The sequence below is a fragment of the Lissotriton vulgaris genome, chromosome 5 (assembly GCF_964263255.1).
Source record: "Lissotriton vulgaris chromosome 5, aLisVul1.2, whole genome shotgun sequence".
NCBI classification, from domain to species: Eukaryota; Metazoa; Chordata; class Amphibia; order Caudata; family Salamandridae; genus Lissotriton; species Lissotriton vulgaris.
The window spans coordinates 946,511,206-946,528,992 of record NC_141693.1 but is presented as its reverse complement, the minus strand read 5'-3'; the positions used below and the strand labels follow the sequence as shown (position 1 = coordinate 946,528,992).

The window sequence follows — 17,787 nt, the reverse complement described above, 5'->3', positions numbered from 1 at the left end:
TGTGGAAATCAGGAGATATAATCCCTTTCACTCAGTTGCAGCAAGAATACGAACTGGTGCGTACCGAACACTTTAGGTATCTACAAATTAGACTTGCTTTACTTGCTGCACTCCCTGTAGGGGTCACTCCCTGAGTCCTCCCCACTCGAGGATAGAGTCTTGGATGGCGAACCTACCTGAGAAGGCCATATCACTCATTTACAAAAAATTGATCAACAACATGGAAGATCCCCTGGTCCAGCTGAGCGCAAAATGGGACCACGATGTAGCAGGTTTGGATGACGAGGAGTGGCTAGCAGCAGGGGCCTCTCCTCGGGAGGTGGCCATTTCCTCCAGACTTTGCTTAGTACAGCTAAAGCTCCTCCATAGGTCCTACTTGTCTGATCCATTACTGGTTCATATGGGATATAGCTCGGACTGTGGCTGTGTGAAGCAATGTGGGCAGGAGGGAACCTTATTCATACTCTGTGGGAATGCACCATTATCCAAGGTTATTGGGGGGCGGTAGTGAGACTCATAGAAGGGATGTTAGAGCAGAAGATCGACTGCAACAAAAAGCTGACCATCCTAAACGCCTGGGGCCCGAATGATCTAACCTCCAAGGAGCGAATATGGGTAACATTGGGGTTGATGGTGGTAAAGCGAAACATTGCGAGATTGTAGAAGGCACACATCCCGCCAAGAATAGGGGATTGGGGTAAGGATATGGACTGGTGTATGGTCACAGAAAAGACCATCTATGAAGCAAGGGGGTGCCCCACCAAATTGACGCAGGATTGGGAAAAGTGGAACACCCACAGGGGAGAGATGTGTGAGCCTCCAATGACGAGGGAAGAAACTGTCGCACGAGGTCTGAACATGCTAGAACTGTGATTGCAATGTTGTTCTGTAATAATTTGCTCTAAGTCTCCCCTATAGCATAACTATATTGCCATTGTATATATTCATTGCCTGTTTTTTTATATAATATATTCCTTGAGTTCAATAAAAAAAGAATTTATAAAAAAAGAAGGGAATAATTATAAATGTTGACCTAATTCAATTCATTCAATATCAGTTCATAAAATGCGTTACTTCAATTTGTTGCCTCCATTCCCTTCTATGGGGATGTCTTGCAGTATTAGTTGTTGGCCAAGTATGGTGTTTGACTTACTGCAAGGGTGGGTGGAAGCGCACTTGGGACTGTTTTGACATGTTTAGAATGTAGTAACTTTGATAGAATATTTTGTGGATTGCAATTGCCTTACTATTTTGTGGTGTATGTTTTATATGATTAGGATCAATGGGGTCACCCGGTATCCCTCGGAACCTGGGTTAATAGTTATAAAGCTACAACTGGTTCAGTTGGGTAAGTACCATAGGGTATTGGTTCAAAACCTGATTATTTCTTTTAAAGAAATAATCAGGTTCTGAACCAGTACCCTGTGGTACTTACCCAACGGAACCACTTGTATGTTGCATATGAGCATGTCATTACCAAATCTCTCCTTAAAATCACACAAATTTAATAATAACTATTGCTAATTTTCCCACCACTCTCCTTGGTCCCTCCTACTTTCTTTTTTTTACTTATTGTTATAGTTGTGTGATCGAAGATCTGTGCATTGAAAAAATAGGATATGTGGAGGTCTACGGCCATAAGTTTGAGAATTGAAGTTTGCAGTAGGTGATTATTCATACTTTAGTAATACTTTATACTACAAAATGAAGGCCTGATTCAAAAACTCTTTTTGTAGTATAAAGGAATATCCACCAAATTGTTGGCTCCCAAGTTCACCATATTTAGAGTGCATCAAACCCCTATGTAATCTAGGGGCCATATCACAGAAGTATTGCATTTTCCCTGTTTGCGTCAGGGGCACCTTTTAAAAAGTGCGCTCATCGTAAATTAAGAAAATGCGCCGTATGAGGACGAATGTGTGAAAAAACAGAGAGGCTGCTTTGAAGCCGCTCTGTGTTTCACAGTGCAGACGGGAACCTGCCTGCACTTTGAAGGGGACTTAGAGATCCCCTTGCAGGTTGGTGCAGTGAGTGACTGTACCCAACTGTAAGGGGATGTCTGGGGCATTCCATGGGACCCCCCTTCCTCCCCTCCAGAGGGCTGCCATCAAGGGGCGCACTGAGAGGGCCTGTCAGTGAGTCTCCTGACAGCTTCTTTGCCTCTGCACCCGCAGCTATAATATGGAGCAGACACAGAGGCAGAGGGATTCCCTCATTTGCATGAGGCCACACCTCCATTCAAATGAAAGACCGCCCTCTGATGCTAGCGCTGGCTCTTTATGTGCACCACTGCTATTGGTATTACAGAAGGGAACACACAAGTGTCTGCGTGCCCCATCTGCAATACCATATTGCCTCGGGCAGAAAAGCACGTGCAAACACCTGTTGCACCCCAAGGGTGCTTCCTTAATACAGCCCTAGGTAGGATGGATGGAACATCCCCCATCTCTAAATAAATCACATAGTTTGTACTTTTAGTTTATTCTGTTTTTTTGGAGCCTCTTATCCAAATGTACAGTATTCATTCATAGCGGTTGTATGTACTTTTGGGAGCGAGTAGCATAGCCACTATCTAAACTCATGTTACTATCTGAATTAATGGATTGAAGTAAATGTAAGCCTCCTTCAGGAACCCTAGATTCCCTGATGCCCAAAAGAAGGACCAGAGTACCTGTCTCTCATTAAAACATGAGCTGTTTCAATTGGGTTCTGCCTCTTCAGTACACCCAGATTTTCGCTTTTCAGATCACCTGGTTGTTGGACTTTTTACTGTGTGAGTCTCACTACTTGTGCCTTACCCATGGAAATAAAATGGCATATGGACTGCTTGTGTTTACCACCAGTGTCCACCTTTTAAGATAAGGCCACCTCAATGCAGCAAGGGTAAGGGCACTTGGCTGGTTATACATGAACATTCGTGCACATGTACATGTGTGTGTGGGAGACTGTCATGCACAGCCCTGTAAGAGCACACAGGTAGCCTGGTGCAATGGGGACTCTACAGGATTAGGTATTCACCTGCCATCTGCCTTATAAGGGTAGTGTACACTGTGTGTGTGCTTTCATTTTTTTGCCTGAAGTGGCACCCCCATAATACACATAGAGAGATAACTGCCTTAGAGTGTAGTTTCACTACCCGTTCAGCTACAAAGATCATTGATGTCTTGAATTGGAGTATAACCTGTGCAATAACACCCAATATAGATCTTCCAAAATGATAACTGTACAGTACACATTTATGGATCATCCAGAGTTTTCATATTTCCCTGGCTCAGCTCAGTATCAAAGCAGAAGCCGTGTGTCACCTTGCTGTGCCCAGTTAATTACATTTCCTCCAGCAGCAGGAACAAAGGCCGCCCACACAAATGGGGCAATTAGCAGTACTTCTCTCAGCTCTTGAGAAGGAAAGGGACATGGTGGAATGATCTGTATCAATCACCCATCTGTCACACTGTATCAGGAATGGGCTTGCCCAAGCCCACTGTACAAAGGAGAGTGCCCAGACAACTGGAGGCAAAACACAGGTGGCTTCTTTTGAAATTCCAGTGTGCAAGTCGCTTGCACTGATATCAGCAATGGGTGGAGCTGTGATCCTAGGAGCTGATGTGATCAGTGGATCCTGTATGACACCATCTTGCACTGTCCCAACATGCTGTGCAGAAGGGTTAGAACAGGGGTGGAGAGGATTGAACTGGGGTGCCTGTCTTTTGGAATCTTCCTCTCCCCTTTAAAAAATCCTGTACAAGGGCCTGTGGATTTCTCTATGCTTTGCTGCTGGATCCTCGGACCATCATGGAGAATTGGAAGGAGGAACCCCCTGACACCACTCAGGACCAAGGACCCCATTACGGGTAGGCCTCCCCAAGGGCCAGTGAGGCTGGCCCCTTATACCCCCTGAGGACCAGTTGGGGAAAGCCTTGAACTTTTCTGCTCCTAGAAACAAAGATCATGAGGAGAGCTGGTACAGGGAGCCAGGAAGTCCAGCATTTTGAGAACTGTACTTCTCTGGAGGCGAGACCGGTTGCTGCAACTGCCCATGGTTGTTAGAGTTCGCCTCCAGGAGTAGGGTGGACCCAGGATTGTCCAAATCAACCAAACTGGGCCAACGTTATGACATTTTAAAGTTTGGTGACATTTGACTCTTTCCTGCCGTGGAGCATGTGAGACTGCAGCAACGCCAGAGCTGGGACCCTGCGAGGACAGCAGGAAGTGGGCTCCACAAGCTGTCCTCCAGCGAGGAGGCCACTCACAGGGTGGCTGACTGGGAACAGTCACCCCTCTTGAAATCAAGATGTGGCGTGAGGCTGCGGAATTAAAAAGATAAGCAAATGGAAAACCTGACGTCGCTCTCCCTGGTGCAGCAAGAGAGCTGCAGCTTCAATATTCAGTTCCCTGCTTGAAGTCACCTCATAATGTCTTGCGGGGCTATGTCATTTTGCCCACATTTACACCTCTATCTCCCTTTGTCGTGGCCACAGGACAACGGGAATACCCCCCCAACCAACTCACGAGGATGCCTCCTGTTCTCTACATAGAACTCCAGAGTCCTCACCCTAAGTTAGGGGGACTCCAACATGATCACCTCCCCATAACTTCCTTTATGTCACTGAGCACTCCAAAGGCTGTGTCATCAGATTTGCAGCCTGGTGTGTTATAACCCTAGGGGCCTTGTGTATGGTAACATTCATGAGGGCCTGGAAGGCCTAAAAGTGCTTTTATGCAATGCAAGGATATCTCAATGTGATGCCCTCTACTGGTTGTTTTCATGTTTGCAATGTGGTATAACATGTATAAGAAACACACAAACACAGGGTTTCGTAATGACAAATGCTTAATTGGTTATGTTATGTTATTGCAACTTATATAGCGCACTTATACCTGTGGCGCTTCCGGATCTACATACTGTGCCAGGACATCTAGTTTCTAAAAAGCCATGCCTTGAGTTGTTTGCTAAACTCAAGAAGGGAGGGGATCATCCTAAGATGTATTGGAAGGGAGTTCCATTCCTTGATGATATTACAGCTGAAACTCCTCCCACCCCAGTTCGTCTTTTTGATTATAGCAGTGGGTACCAAATTGGCATTGACCGATTGCCGAGGTCTATTGAGGGAATATCAGCTGAAAAGGTCCCAGAGAAATTTCGGACCTTCTCTGTGCAGTGCCTTGTGGGCAATGCAGAGCGCCTTACATTTAACACAATGACTGACTGGCAGCCAATGCAGATCCTGGATACCTGTCCTAACAGACTGATATTTGGGAGCATCCAGGACTAGCCTAGTGGCGGCGTTTTGTACCGCCTGCATATTTCTAAGTGGGTTGGATTGGAGGGTGATATATAGACCATTACAGCAATCTAGTTAAGTTAAAACTAGGGAGGTCACAACATCTTTCTGGAGATGTTGGGTTTGAATCAGAGAATTGTTCTTAAGGTTTTAATGGTAAAGTAAGAGGAAGACACAACCTTGGAGACCTGGACTTAAAGTTAAGCTTCTCTTCTATAACGACACCAAGATTCTTGGTTTTAACTACTGGTGTGGGAGGGGGGCGAAGGGTGTTTGACCACTAAGCTGGAGACCAAGGTGAAAAGAGGTGTCCAAACAAAATCACCTCAGTTTTGCTTGAATTCAACTTCTAGCAGTGCCTACTCATTCAACTGCTCCGTGTGATCATACAGTCATGTAGTTTGAGGGAGTGGTTAACATCCTTACCCACTGTAGAAATTAAGAACTGGGTATCATCGGCATTGGAAGTAGGAATCAAGTTAAAACTTCTAATCAGTGGTGCAAGTTTGGAAACAAATGTTAAAAAGCGTAGGCTTCCTGTTCTGTAAAATTGGTATTTGACTTAAAGTTGGCAAACTGATCATAGATTTGATCCACCTTCAATTTAAATGAATGAGGGAGTCATGTGTTAGGACGATAGTTGGCAGGGTCAATTGTGTTCAAATTAGGTTTTTTAAGGAGCAGCAGAAAAAAGGCCTGTTTCGACATGGTAGGAAAAAGTCTTCGTGAGAGCATCTGATTAAACATCCTGGATAGCTGCGGACTAATGAAATGGCTGATGTTTGGTAGGATCCTAGGGGGACAGGGGTCATCCGTAGATTCTGATTTGGTAACTGAAAGAAGCGTAATTATTTGAGTTGAAAATGTAGGGGTGAAGTTTAGAAAAAAAGCTTCAACAGTGGCTTCCTGTTCTGTAAAAGTGGTATTTGACTTAGAGGTAGCAAACTGATCATAGATTTGATCCAACTTTGTTTTATATGAATGAGCAAATGCATTGCAAAACTCTTGGTTGTGATTGGCGGAATCGTCTTTTGTAACTGTAGTCAAATTCTTTATGGTCTCAAAAAGTTTTTTACTGGAATTACCAGTGTTTTCTGCTTGAAATGTGTAGCATTGGCTCTTCTCAGCAATCAACTTTTTCTTATAGTCTGCAAGCATGGATTTATACCGATCTTTTTCTGGTGCTTCGTAATTTTTGCACCAGATCCTTATTTGCCTCCAACAAGCTTGTTTATCTACTCTCAGGGCTTCAGAAAACCAAGGGGCTGATGGTGTCTTTCTATTTTTGTTGATCAATGTAATAGGTGCTAGTTTCGCAAAGTTGGACTGAAGCCAAGTGGTGTATTTTATAGCTGAAATCTCTGCTTCTATTTCAAAGTCCAGTTAGCTTTGAGCTAGCTGGTTTACCAGTAATTTCGAGTCAATTTTATGCCAAGGCCTACTGATAGTCTTGGTACTTGTTGTATTTGTAGTGTTAGGTCGAGGCAACTTATATCTCAATCATTTAAATAAAATAGCATAGTGATCACAATTCTCAACACAATTAACAATAATTATCTGAAAAGTTTTATTGAGCACTGCAACAATAACTGCAACAATAACAATGATTACTACAAAAGGTATCTTAATGTGTTTGATGACAAAATTAAATGGTTAAACTCACTTGATATGATTGGGTGACCCCTCTAGGGGGGTACCAATAATTACAGAATGTAATCTATGGTATTTTCCATCTGCCAATGTACATATTTGCAGTGGCGGCTGGTATTTATTGGCGGTAGGGGGGTTGTGGGGCAGGAGGAGTGAATGAAAAAAACAAATAAAGCACTTAACTTTCGGCTGTCTGCTGCCACCTCCACAGCTCCTCTCCCTCTTCACCCACCTCCAGGGCAGGAAGCAGGTAACAGGAAGCACTCAGCTCTCAGTTTCCCAATAGCCAAACACAATGCTGCAAAGCAGTGTTGTGATTGGTCTGACCTATGTGGATCAGCGCTAAGCCAGAAAATGGGAAGCAGGGCATCTTCTCCATGCAGGCTGTAATGCAGCCTGCATGGAGAACATGCAATGTGTGCATGACGGTTTGACTGGTCCGAAAGCATTCTGTGCACTTTTGGGCAAACAATCCTCCCCTGCCCTGTTTTGTGAGCAGGGCAGCCCCACCCATACTCAGCTGTGCAATTTATTATCATTCTATTTATCCCTTTTGACCTGCTCAGTGGGGTGGACGTACATCCGCCTTAGCAGAGGAGTTACCACTGCATATTTGTAAATTATTGCTCAGTCTTTAGTAGTGTGTGTGTATTAAATATACTTCTCCCTTTTCTAAAGAAAAAGTAATGAATGGACAAACATTTAGTGTCTGTTATTATTGTGTGCCAGTGATGGATGATTATTAGCCCAGGCTACCTCCATTGATTAGGCCTTGAACTACTCCACTTTGCTACCCTGTGAGAGTCAAGTGCTACAATAGGGTGTGCGGTTCCCAGTAAGGACAATTGTGGACCTATTACTTATGCAGGTCACACAACTCATAAGCCAATTTCCTACATGAGCAGTACATAGTATTAACCTCCACAAAATTCCCTCATCCCATCATGTTGTTCATCGGCACAGCCTGCCCACCTTCTAAATAAGGAAGGATAGCTACCAGTGTCTTTAACGGGTCATTGTCAGATATAAAACTGATCACATATCACATACATCACAGAATATTACGCAAGAGCCTAAGTTATTTTTGGAATTCTAAGGGAGTTTAGAATGCCATAAAGTGCAAATGGTATTAGTTTTTTTATTACTACCTTTAAGCTGTCAAATATTGCTAGCATTTTAGCACACCTGCTCCCTGCCAAACTCACTGCAAGTTCTTAAGCCATGTGTTAGATAAATAATACATATATACACAAAATCATTTCTAAAAACTTGGATTTTCAATAAAACGTTTTGAAAATTGAGAGTCACACAAAGCCATGCAACTTTCTGCTCTGCGTTGTGTTGCATTACAGGGAGAGAGCTGAAAAGTGCCATATCACCAGAAATATGACACTAACCTGCTTCCTCCATAACTCATGCTGCCGAGCCCCATGCACACTTCTTTGCACCATAGTGCAAAGGTGTCTGTGTAAGTTTAGGAAGGGTGCCCCTCAAGGACAAGATACTGTGCTTAGGCTAACTTACTCTTTCCTACTCCGGAGCTGTGCTGTACAGTGCCGAACACATGCAAACTGGAAAGTGTTAGGCAAAAAAAAGAATTTCTCCTTTTTAACACCTGCTTCAAAGTGACATTAATTTTTGGTGCAAAACCCCCTGTGCATATGTTAGTAGATGGGGTGTGTAACAAAAACTATGAGTGGCCACATGGGAAAGCCGATACGCCACCCATAAAATTCCCCTTCATACAGAGTAATGCAAAACAACAATTTACGCTGGCTTCGCATTACTTTCAGGCAACTTTCAAGAGTGTTCAAAATGATATCTAACATAAAACATTTTTGCGCTTGTTGCTTTATTTTTGTGATGCAATCTAAGGGTAAAAAGGTTCCTATGTCTAGCCCTGAGAGTTTTTCTTTGCAAACTAATATGCTTACAACTCCGTAAGCAACCAAATATGTTGCTATGGGAGTAATTAATCTAAACTGTAGAGATTTTAATGCATTAGGGTACCAGCAGAAAATTATCAGTACATTTAAAACATAGCAGGGAATACATTTGGTATTTTTTATGATTCAATTGCAAAAATGCACTGATTTTCCTGAAACCTCTGAATAAAGGCCTTCAAAACTTCAGTAAAGGCACCGTCTTTACTGAATTTTAGTCTATGAAACTGCTCAGCACCGGTCTCGATGGATAATGGGCACCTTATTTTCACGTATTTGTTGCTATGGAATCGCTAGGGCAATCCTATGGCCTGTCCAAGCATGTTAATTAGGAGGTGTAGGCAACTCTCAAGATACTATGAGGTATGGAGAGATGAATTTGAAGATCTTTCCCAAGCTCTACACTGCCATCAAACCCAACACATTGGATAAAGCAGCCATCCTCACAATGCACTAAATTGGTTAGCTCTGACTGGTAGGCAGAATGCAGAAATCAAGATCAGTTTGGCTGGATCCTGGTCCATCAGCAACACTAGGAGCTTTATTACAATACGGTGGGGAATGGCTCCAACCACAGATCAGAGCCTTTCCGACTACATCGTAATATGTTAGTCGTATTCCTTTCTGACCACCTCATTAAGATGGAGACAGTCGGAAAGGAGCCCGAATCGTCATTCCGACTGGCTGCAGATAGGCTCGGAGAGCTAGTCTGCCAGTCATAATGCGGCCAATAATCCCATGGGCGGCCTTTCCGTGCCGACCTTTCAGATACACAGAAAGGCCGTCGGAACTCCACTTTGGGGGACCCCAGCATGGCCCCTTGGGTGCACCGCCTCCGGTTGGAGGCTGAGGTGGCACCCATCGTGCCCTCTGTTAATCCCTGAACCCTGTGGCAGGCACCTTGAGGTGCCTGTCACTGGGTGCAGTGATGAACTGCATCTCCTATTTTGGCCTGCATCTCCAATTCCAGCCAGAATACATGCTCCCATTGTAAAGTATAGGAATGTGACTGAACAGTGTTCTGTTGCATTCTAATTAGTGGGTCGGGATGGCCAACAGGGTGTCGGTCAGTCCCATGAACGAGTCGATGTCGAGCAGAGGAAACTCTTCCCAACATCCTAATAGGAGGCCTGGTGAGGAGATGAGAAGTCAGTATGAAGAATCTAATGATTCATTCTTGAAAACTGAAAATATTTACTGATGTGTCGATATTTTCATGATTTTAGAATATACTTGAAAGAAACGTATTTAGATACGTCTGTTAATATCAAATTGGACAAGCTTGGAAATGTATTGTGTTCAGATTCCATCCCAAAACAGTAGAAATTACTTGTGAATCAAGTGGTTCCACTAGCAAGAATAATTATTCGGTTTTTTTAGTCCGAGGTAGTAGATGCTTCTCCTAAAATTCAGTATGAATAATGATTTATTGATACTGAAAGGTAAAAAGGTTGTAGAAGCAAACATGTTCATCAAACCTAAAAGATGAGTGGAGGTGGGTTAGAAGATTTCAATAACTACAGAGAAGACTCTGTTGGGGAACCTTGCTTTCTTCAGCATCAAGTCGTAATATATACCCATGCTAGCAAATTGCTGAAGCATTCATTTAAGAAAGTGAACATTACCACCATTCTTGTGATGCGATTCTCTTAAAGTATGTAAGACATGGTCTCTATAAATTGATTATTTTTGGAGTTTTGAAACCTCTCTCTGGCATTTATATATTCTGTCTATACATAATAGGGCTTAAAGTTGCCAGAAAAAGGTAGCTTTTTTCTAAATAATATTTAATGCACTACTTCAATCCAATCCAGGTATAGGAGTGTCTCATGTCTAGCTTAGTCATGAGCTTAGTAAGAGGTAAACAAGCACTATCAAACTGGGCCTCAGCCTTTTCAGAGATACGATTCCAGAAGCTCAAGCCATGGTCGATGGTCGTTTTGATGAATACCATTTCTTAAAATCCACCAAACATTAATCACCTAAGAAGAGATCCACGTACACTCTTTATAAGGTGGTGGAAAATGCCTGACCACTTGTTTAGACCTTTATTTATATACAAAGCCCTAAATCTAGCTATGAAGAATTCAAGAGCTTCCAAGTTAAATTGATCAGAAATCTTTGTTAAGCCAGTTATGTCATATTACGTCTTTATTTGGTTCACTCTGCTCTCTTGATTTACCTCAGAGATCTTCATCAAGGCTAAATGCCTAAATTAACTCTGTTTTTAAGATAAGTCACTATCTCTGGCTGAGGGTGGCCTGATAATAGAAAGTTGTTTTTGTTGGTATTAGCTGTTGTTTTCGAAACCCGATAAATAGATATGTTCATAGGGCTTTAAAACATAACAAATAATTCTCAATGTTCAGTTCTTCATTCACCAAACTACTTGACAGTTGTGGCCGGCAGAACTCACGGGTGGGGGCGGGGGGGGCGTGGTGGTCGCAAGGGGAGAGGGTTGCGCATGGAGGGCGGGGTTAATTTAATGAAGAAAAAATGTATTAAACTTTCCATCTCCTCCGGTCCTGAGTTGCATATCCTCTCTCCTCTCACCTCTCCATACAGAAAGCAGGCGGCCTCCCTCCCATAAGCAAATCACAACACTGCAATGGCAGCGTTGTTATTGGCTAGGACCCCGACCCCACAGGCGTCTATGGGGGAGGCCATTTTCTCTATGTAGGCTGCATGCAGAGTGTGTATGCAGAGTGTGTATGCAGAGTGTGTATGACTGGTTTGGTCAGCTCTGGGGCCGACCAAACAGTTAGAGCACTCAGAGTGGGCAAGCCACTCCTCCCCTGGACTTCTGCAGAACTGCCCACCTGTACTCCCCCATCCAGGCATACTCTTCTGCTTTCTCACAGTGCGAGAATCAGGAACATAAAATGGTATTCAAAATACCATTTTATGTTTCTGCTTCTTGCACTGCAAGAAAGCAGTGGGGTGGCGCTCCTCTGCCCACGTGGAGTAGCCACCCCTGTTTGGTGTCCATTTATTTTTATCAAGTGAAGTGTTTGTTTAAAAAAAAAAATCCTACTACGTTTAGTATTTTCTCTGTTTAGAGATTATGCGCCTCATTTAGGAAAGCGGGAAGAGTTTGTGCATTTAAATAGAAAATGCTCTTCAAATTTCTAATCTTCCTAGAGGTGCCTAACTAGGGACTTTGCAGAACTTGTCTGTATTATTCTACTACTCTTTAAATAGACATAAATGTGCCGAAAAGTGTGGAGAGTACATTTAACAAATATATTTGAATCACCACACGTTTCATACTGTGTTAGTGTTTACCACGCCGGCTTGCGATTTCCCAAGCACCCCTTTGACACTTCCTGAGCCTGCTTATTAGTGTTAATTGTTACAGGTATGAGTGTGTTTACTGTGCAGTGAAAGAGCACATGCATTTACACCTGGGGCCTCATTTATGAAAAGTGACGCATTGCTGCATGAAAACAGCGATGCGTCACTTTTCACTGCGCACTCCTTACGACATTCCTGATGCGTCATATTTAATGTATGACGCATCATTGCGCAAGGAGTTACAGATACGTCAGTATTTCTGACGTATCTGTAAGCGTAAAAGTGAAGCATTGCTGGAGTGTGTCACAAAAGTGACGCAACTCCAGCAATGCGTTCTTTCACATGGGGAAAACCCCATGTGAAAGGGCTTGCGTCAGTCTTACGCCTGCTGTGAGGCAGGCGCAAGATTTTGACGCAACAGCGTCCTAAAAGTGACGCAGTGAAATCTCATAGATTTCACTGCGTCACTATTACGAGGCTTTTTGCGGGAAAACGCCCCCCTCTGCATACATTATACCTGACGCAAGTATAATGTGGCGCAGGGGTTTAAAAACTGACGCATCTACCTAGATGCGTCACTTTTTAAATATGTCGCAACGAGGCGCATTTTTTACAGCGCTGGTGCGTCACAAAAAGTGACGCACCGGCGGCGATAAACTGACGCATGGCCTTCATAAATAAGGCTCCTGATATTTTCTAGTTTTGTTTAAAAACGTTAGTGTCGAGATTAATTACAGCTACATGCAGTATAAAAAAAATCTCACGTCACAACAGACACTGCCCACCCTAATCCTTAAAATAATTAAATACATGTTAGTTACAGCTGTACAGGTCTTTCCACTTTAAACAAAAAGTGTTACGACTGGAGTACTAGTCCTCTTTTAGCAGGTCTCAGTAACTCACATCTATCACAAGCTCCACATATCATTAATGATGGTTAATATACTCTGCAATGTATCTTCGGAATGTTTGTGACAGAAAAAAGTACATTTGCCGAGGATATTTTAAGATTCCCTACAATCACAAATATTGTTGTTTCCTAGGAAACATTGTCGGGCTTCTTTGAAGAGTACGCAGTTCTGAATGGCACAATCTGAGGTCGAAGTATTTCTTTTTAACATCTAATTTAGTCACCGGTTTTCAGGTAGCTTTGCAGCATAATTTTTGCAATAAGCGTGTTAAATATAGACAGACATGACATCAACTCACTCAGCCATAACGCCTGTTTAAAGGTAAACTCCATGCAGGTTTTTAATACAACTTCTGAATACAATGTGCCAATGAGACCCATCACCATGTGTCAGCTCAAGTTTACCCAGATGTTCTAGGCCTTCTAATCTGAGCATCAGTACCAACCTATTATGCTCAAGAGCGGTCATAGTAGCCAACCAGGAAAGTATTACTGTAAGAGCCCTGGGGGCGCTACTGGCATTTACGCCTGCTTTGCGCGCCGCCGGGGCACTTTGGTATTACAGACGGGGGCGCAGATACTTGTGCATCCCATTCAGTAATACGGATAGCGCTGGCACACGTGATGCACCAGCACTAGTTCAGAGGGGAGTTTCCCCCTATGCATGGGGGTATGCACTATGCAAATGAGGGAATTCCTTTTCGTCTGTACCCACGTCGTATTACCTCTATGGGCGCAGAGGCAAAGAAGCTCTCAGGGGGTGCACTCACAGAGTGATACCTAAAAGGTGGTGCACTGTGAGTGCGCCCCCTGAGAGCAACCCTTTGGAGAGGGGAAAGTGGGTCTTGTCGACCCTCCAGACATTCCCTTGCAGGCAGGTGCAGTCACTGACTGCAACACCTGCAAGGTGATTTCTAATCCCCTGTAAAATTGCAGGCGGGTGCCACCTGCACTTATGAAAACATGGAGCGGCTGCAAGCAACCGTTCTGTGTTTTCACATGAATGCGCAGCCCCACAGTTATGACTGGCACCAGCATGTGGGAAACACGTGCCCCTCCCTAATCAACAACAGAAAAAATCCCCAGAGGTAAATCCACCCATTTTTGCAGGAGTTCCTGTGCGCTCTACTGTAAACACTCCCACTGTGCCCCTCTCTACCTAACTCCAACATGGCAGAACCTTTCTTTCTGTGTGCAGAGATCCTGTGCCCATGACAGAGGAATGGCCAGGGAAATAAGTAGGCTACCATCTGTGGTCACACTAAATCAATTAATTGGATTGGAGCCTGGCTGGCTAGGTGGGCAAAAGGGAGGCAGACATAGGGGTTCGCTACATCTGCCTGTGAACATGTAGGCATCCTTTGAGGTTGATTAAGTTCCTGGACAGAGCCCAGATGGTCATCATGCCAGTAGAGCAAAACACCTCTCTACACTTAAGGCTTTTGTCTCAGATCTGGGAGCCAGTTCACATCTCAAGAGCTACCCAGGTGCTAGGTGAGAGTTGGAGGCTCATCAAATGTGCTTTTAGAGCCTTTAGTTAGGTTAAGGGAGACTTTTTAAAATTGGCTTATGAAATTATTTGTGACAACTCCAACTTTACAATGAACTGGATTTGTATTACATGTTTCAAAAAGACAATAATATAACTTTTTATCTGGTTCTCAGGTGAAAGTTTTAACATTACTACCTTTAATAATGTATCCCAATGCTTTCCTATGGACCAGCTCCACCTGCTACATTGAAATTTGATTTTAGGGCACTGTAAGGGCATGATTAAAATGAAACCTTTACACGCCTACTTTCAAAACATGCACCCTGCCTTATGTGTGACATAAATATTTAAAAGGAGGTTATAGGCATGCCAAAATGGGTTATTTGACAGGTTGAAATTGCATTTAAACTCGCACAGCCAGGGTACTGGTGGTGGTCCTGCAGTCATGTTTTGCATTATCACTTTATATTGGTATCACAATGTGTGCTGCCACCTACCAGTGACATTTAACTTACAGGTCCTGGGTACATCTTATTCCGTACAATGGGCACTTTTAGGTAATTTAAAATTGCTATTCAGTATTAAAGCCAATTTCAACATGTTTAGAGCACATACAATGGGGCCTGGTTTGCAGAGTCCCAGTGCAGAGTCACAAAACCAGCAGCAACAGTCAAAACAAAATAGGGTTGATCCTGCAAAAAGGGGCATTTTCATACAATGATGCTTTCATGGAATTTTCAGCAGACTCGTTGTCATGCAACTCACATGGTTTGATAATGCAATTTCCTTTCACATTAAAAATGTTTTCCAACAATAAATTATTTAAAAGGAAAACATAAAAGTACAAACCTTATTGTCAATAACACTTGGCTTGTTGTTTATATCTGTGTGCAAAATTAATGCTGTTGACGTAGATGATCTGCATATTTCTCTGCTTTTCTCTGTAAAGAAATACATGGAGAAAGATTACTTTTTTTGTGACTGAGAAATGAAAGACCCAATTTACTATCCCTCGCCAATATTCAGTGCAGTATGGTTGAATGGGATGTGACATATAAAATGAACAGTTTAACAATTAATCAAGTAATTAAACATCTGCAATGTGCTTGTAATAGACTAGACGGGTTTTGCACCATCTGAAAAGACGGAGGACGTCCTAAAAGAAACCAGTCTTTGCAGGCCTTTTTTAACTTCACATAAGTCTTCTGGCTGCCAGTTTCACTGTCTGATGATGCAGTCTTCATGAAAAACTTTGGAAAGAATTTGAATTGCATTGGAAGCTAGAGCTATTGGCTGCTTGGAAATTCCATAGAATGGAGTCTGGCACTGGTGGCTCCTCGAGGGAGTGCCGCGGGGCAGTGGGGAGGGGTGGAGGAGAGGCAGGGAGGGGCAGGATGGGAGGTAGTAAACTCCGGCATCAGGCCGAACCGAGATAAGTACATAAATAAATAAATAAAACGAATGAATTTGCAGCATAATGTCATTCTTCTATTTATTCATGTATGTACTTAACTTAACTATTCCCCACCCTGCCCCTCCCCCGCCCGTCTCACCGCCTCGCAGCACTCCCTCGAGGAGCCGCCACTGGAGTGTGGATGACTAATCAGGAACATATAGATTTCCCAGGTGGCTGGAAAGTGGCCATGTAATGACATGTGGATAAGACAATGGGCACAATTCACAAATTGCTTTTTATAGAATACAAAGTATTGGTGCAGTAGAAATACTCATGCACTGTAAAATGCAGTTTATAAAAACTCAGTCAGAAACGTACGCCTCTCTTATCTTTTCTGTGTGGAGCTGTCCAGTAAGATGATACAGGCAGTTATATCTTTTGGTAGTATTTCTGTTAAGGATTAGAAAGAGTGGCTAGAAATTGGGGAATACGTACTCTTAAATTTGAGAAATTTAGGGAAATGTAAAGCCAAGTTTTGGTGAGGAACATGCTCATGAATAAACATGAACAGAATAGTAAGATCATTGCTATTCAGAAACTATACTGCTAACATTACTATTAGCTTAAAGGTATCAAAAGTTTGAAATATACTCCAGACAGTTTTAAAGTAAGTAAAACATTACTAACAGGTACTGAAAACACATATCAATCAAAAGCAATGGAGCAGGAAAATGATACCCAATATGAACTGATGTTAAAATAATTAAACTATTCATATTTCAACATTTCATATATATATATATTGGTCATGTGATCAAGTTCTCGGGGAAGGGCGAAACGCGTCATGGCGATTTGAAGCACCAACAACAATAAAGACTTAATTTTGCACCTACTTTGGGCCCGTATCTGTTTCTGCAGCCTCGAAATTCTGCATTAGATTCGGATATCCTTGGAATATATATATGTATATATTATTATTGTTTTAACTGAAAAAAACATAGGTTTCAGGCACGTAATAGTTAGAAATTAGCATTTAAAAAAGCTTAGAAATTCACTGAAAAAACCATAGGTTTTATGGACATTTACAGTTAGTTGGACATTTCACTCGTCCAAAACCAGAGAAATGTCCACATTATTAGTTAGTTCAGCTACCTATAACTCACGCCCCGCAATGGACTGCTTATGACGTCACATATTACATCACTCATGACATGGTCAGTGACATCACTGATGACAACACTGATGACATCTCAAGTGACATCACTGATGACATCATCCGGTGACTGTGTGTTTCTGTAAAGTTTAAATATGTTTCATTTATATAGGGAAAGGCATATTTAAAAATGAGTGAGTATATAAGTGTCTGAATGGATAATTTAGTAGGTGCGTGACTGACTCTATAAGTGAGTGATTAAACGTATCACACTGAATGCATGGGTTAGTGACTAAACTGTGTGAATGTTTATATCCGTTGGTGTGTAAGCTGCTACATAGGTTTGCAAATAGCTACATTAGTGTCTATATGGGTTATTGATTGGTTGTCTGAGTATCTGTATGGGTGCCTGAGTGTTTATGTGGGTGGGGTGTGTGTGACTCTGTGCATAGATGTGTGAGTGGGTTATTCACTGGGTGCATGGTTTCAAGAGTGCATCTGTGATGGACTGTATGGGCGGGTGAGTGTGTGTATGGGTGCGTTAGTGAGTGAATGTATATCTCAGTGGTAAATGTGTGAGTAAATACATATGTGAAAGGTAGTATGTATGTGTGTTGAAATATATGTATGGCTATAAGTGAGAGTGTGTTCTTGTATCAGTGATTGT

The 17,787-nt window shown here is 42.6% G+C and overlaps 1 protein-coding gene across 1 annotated transcript in view; it reads right to left on the bottom strand.

The window, feature by feature from the left end:
* The window catches only part of TCERG1L (transcription elongation regulator 1 like), a 1,282,749-nt gene that overhangs the window by 503,895 nt on the left and 761,067 nt on the right, over positions 1–17,787 (bottom strand). Inside the window, exon 6 of the mRNA XM_086920244.1 lies at positions 15,421–15,512. Coding sequence (XP_086776370.1) covers positions 15,421–15,512 — 92 coding nt within the window. The remainder of the gene's footprint in view (positions 1–15,420; positions 15,513–17,787) is intronic.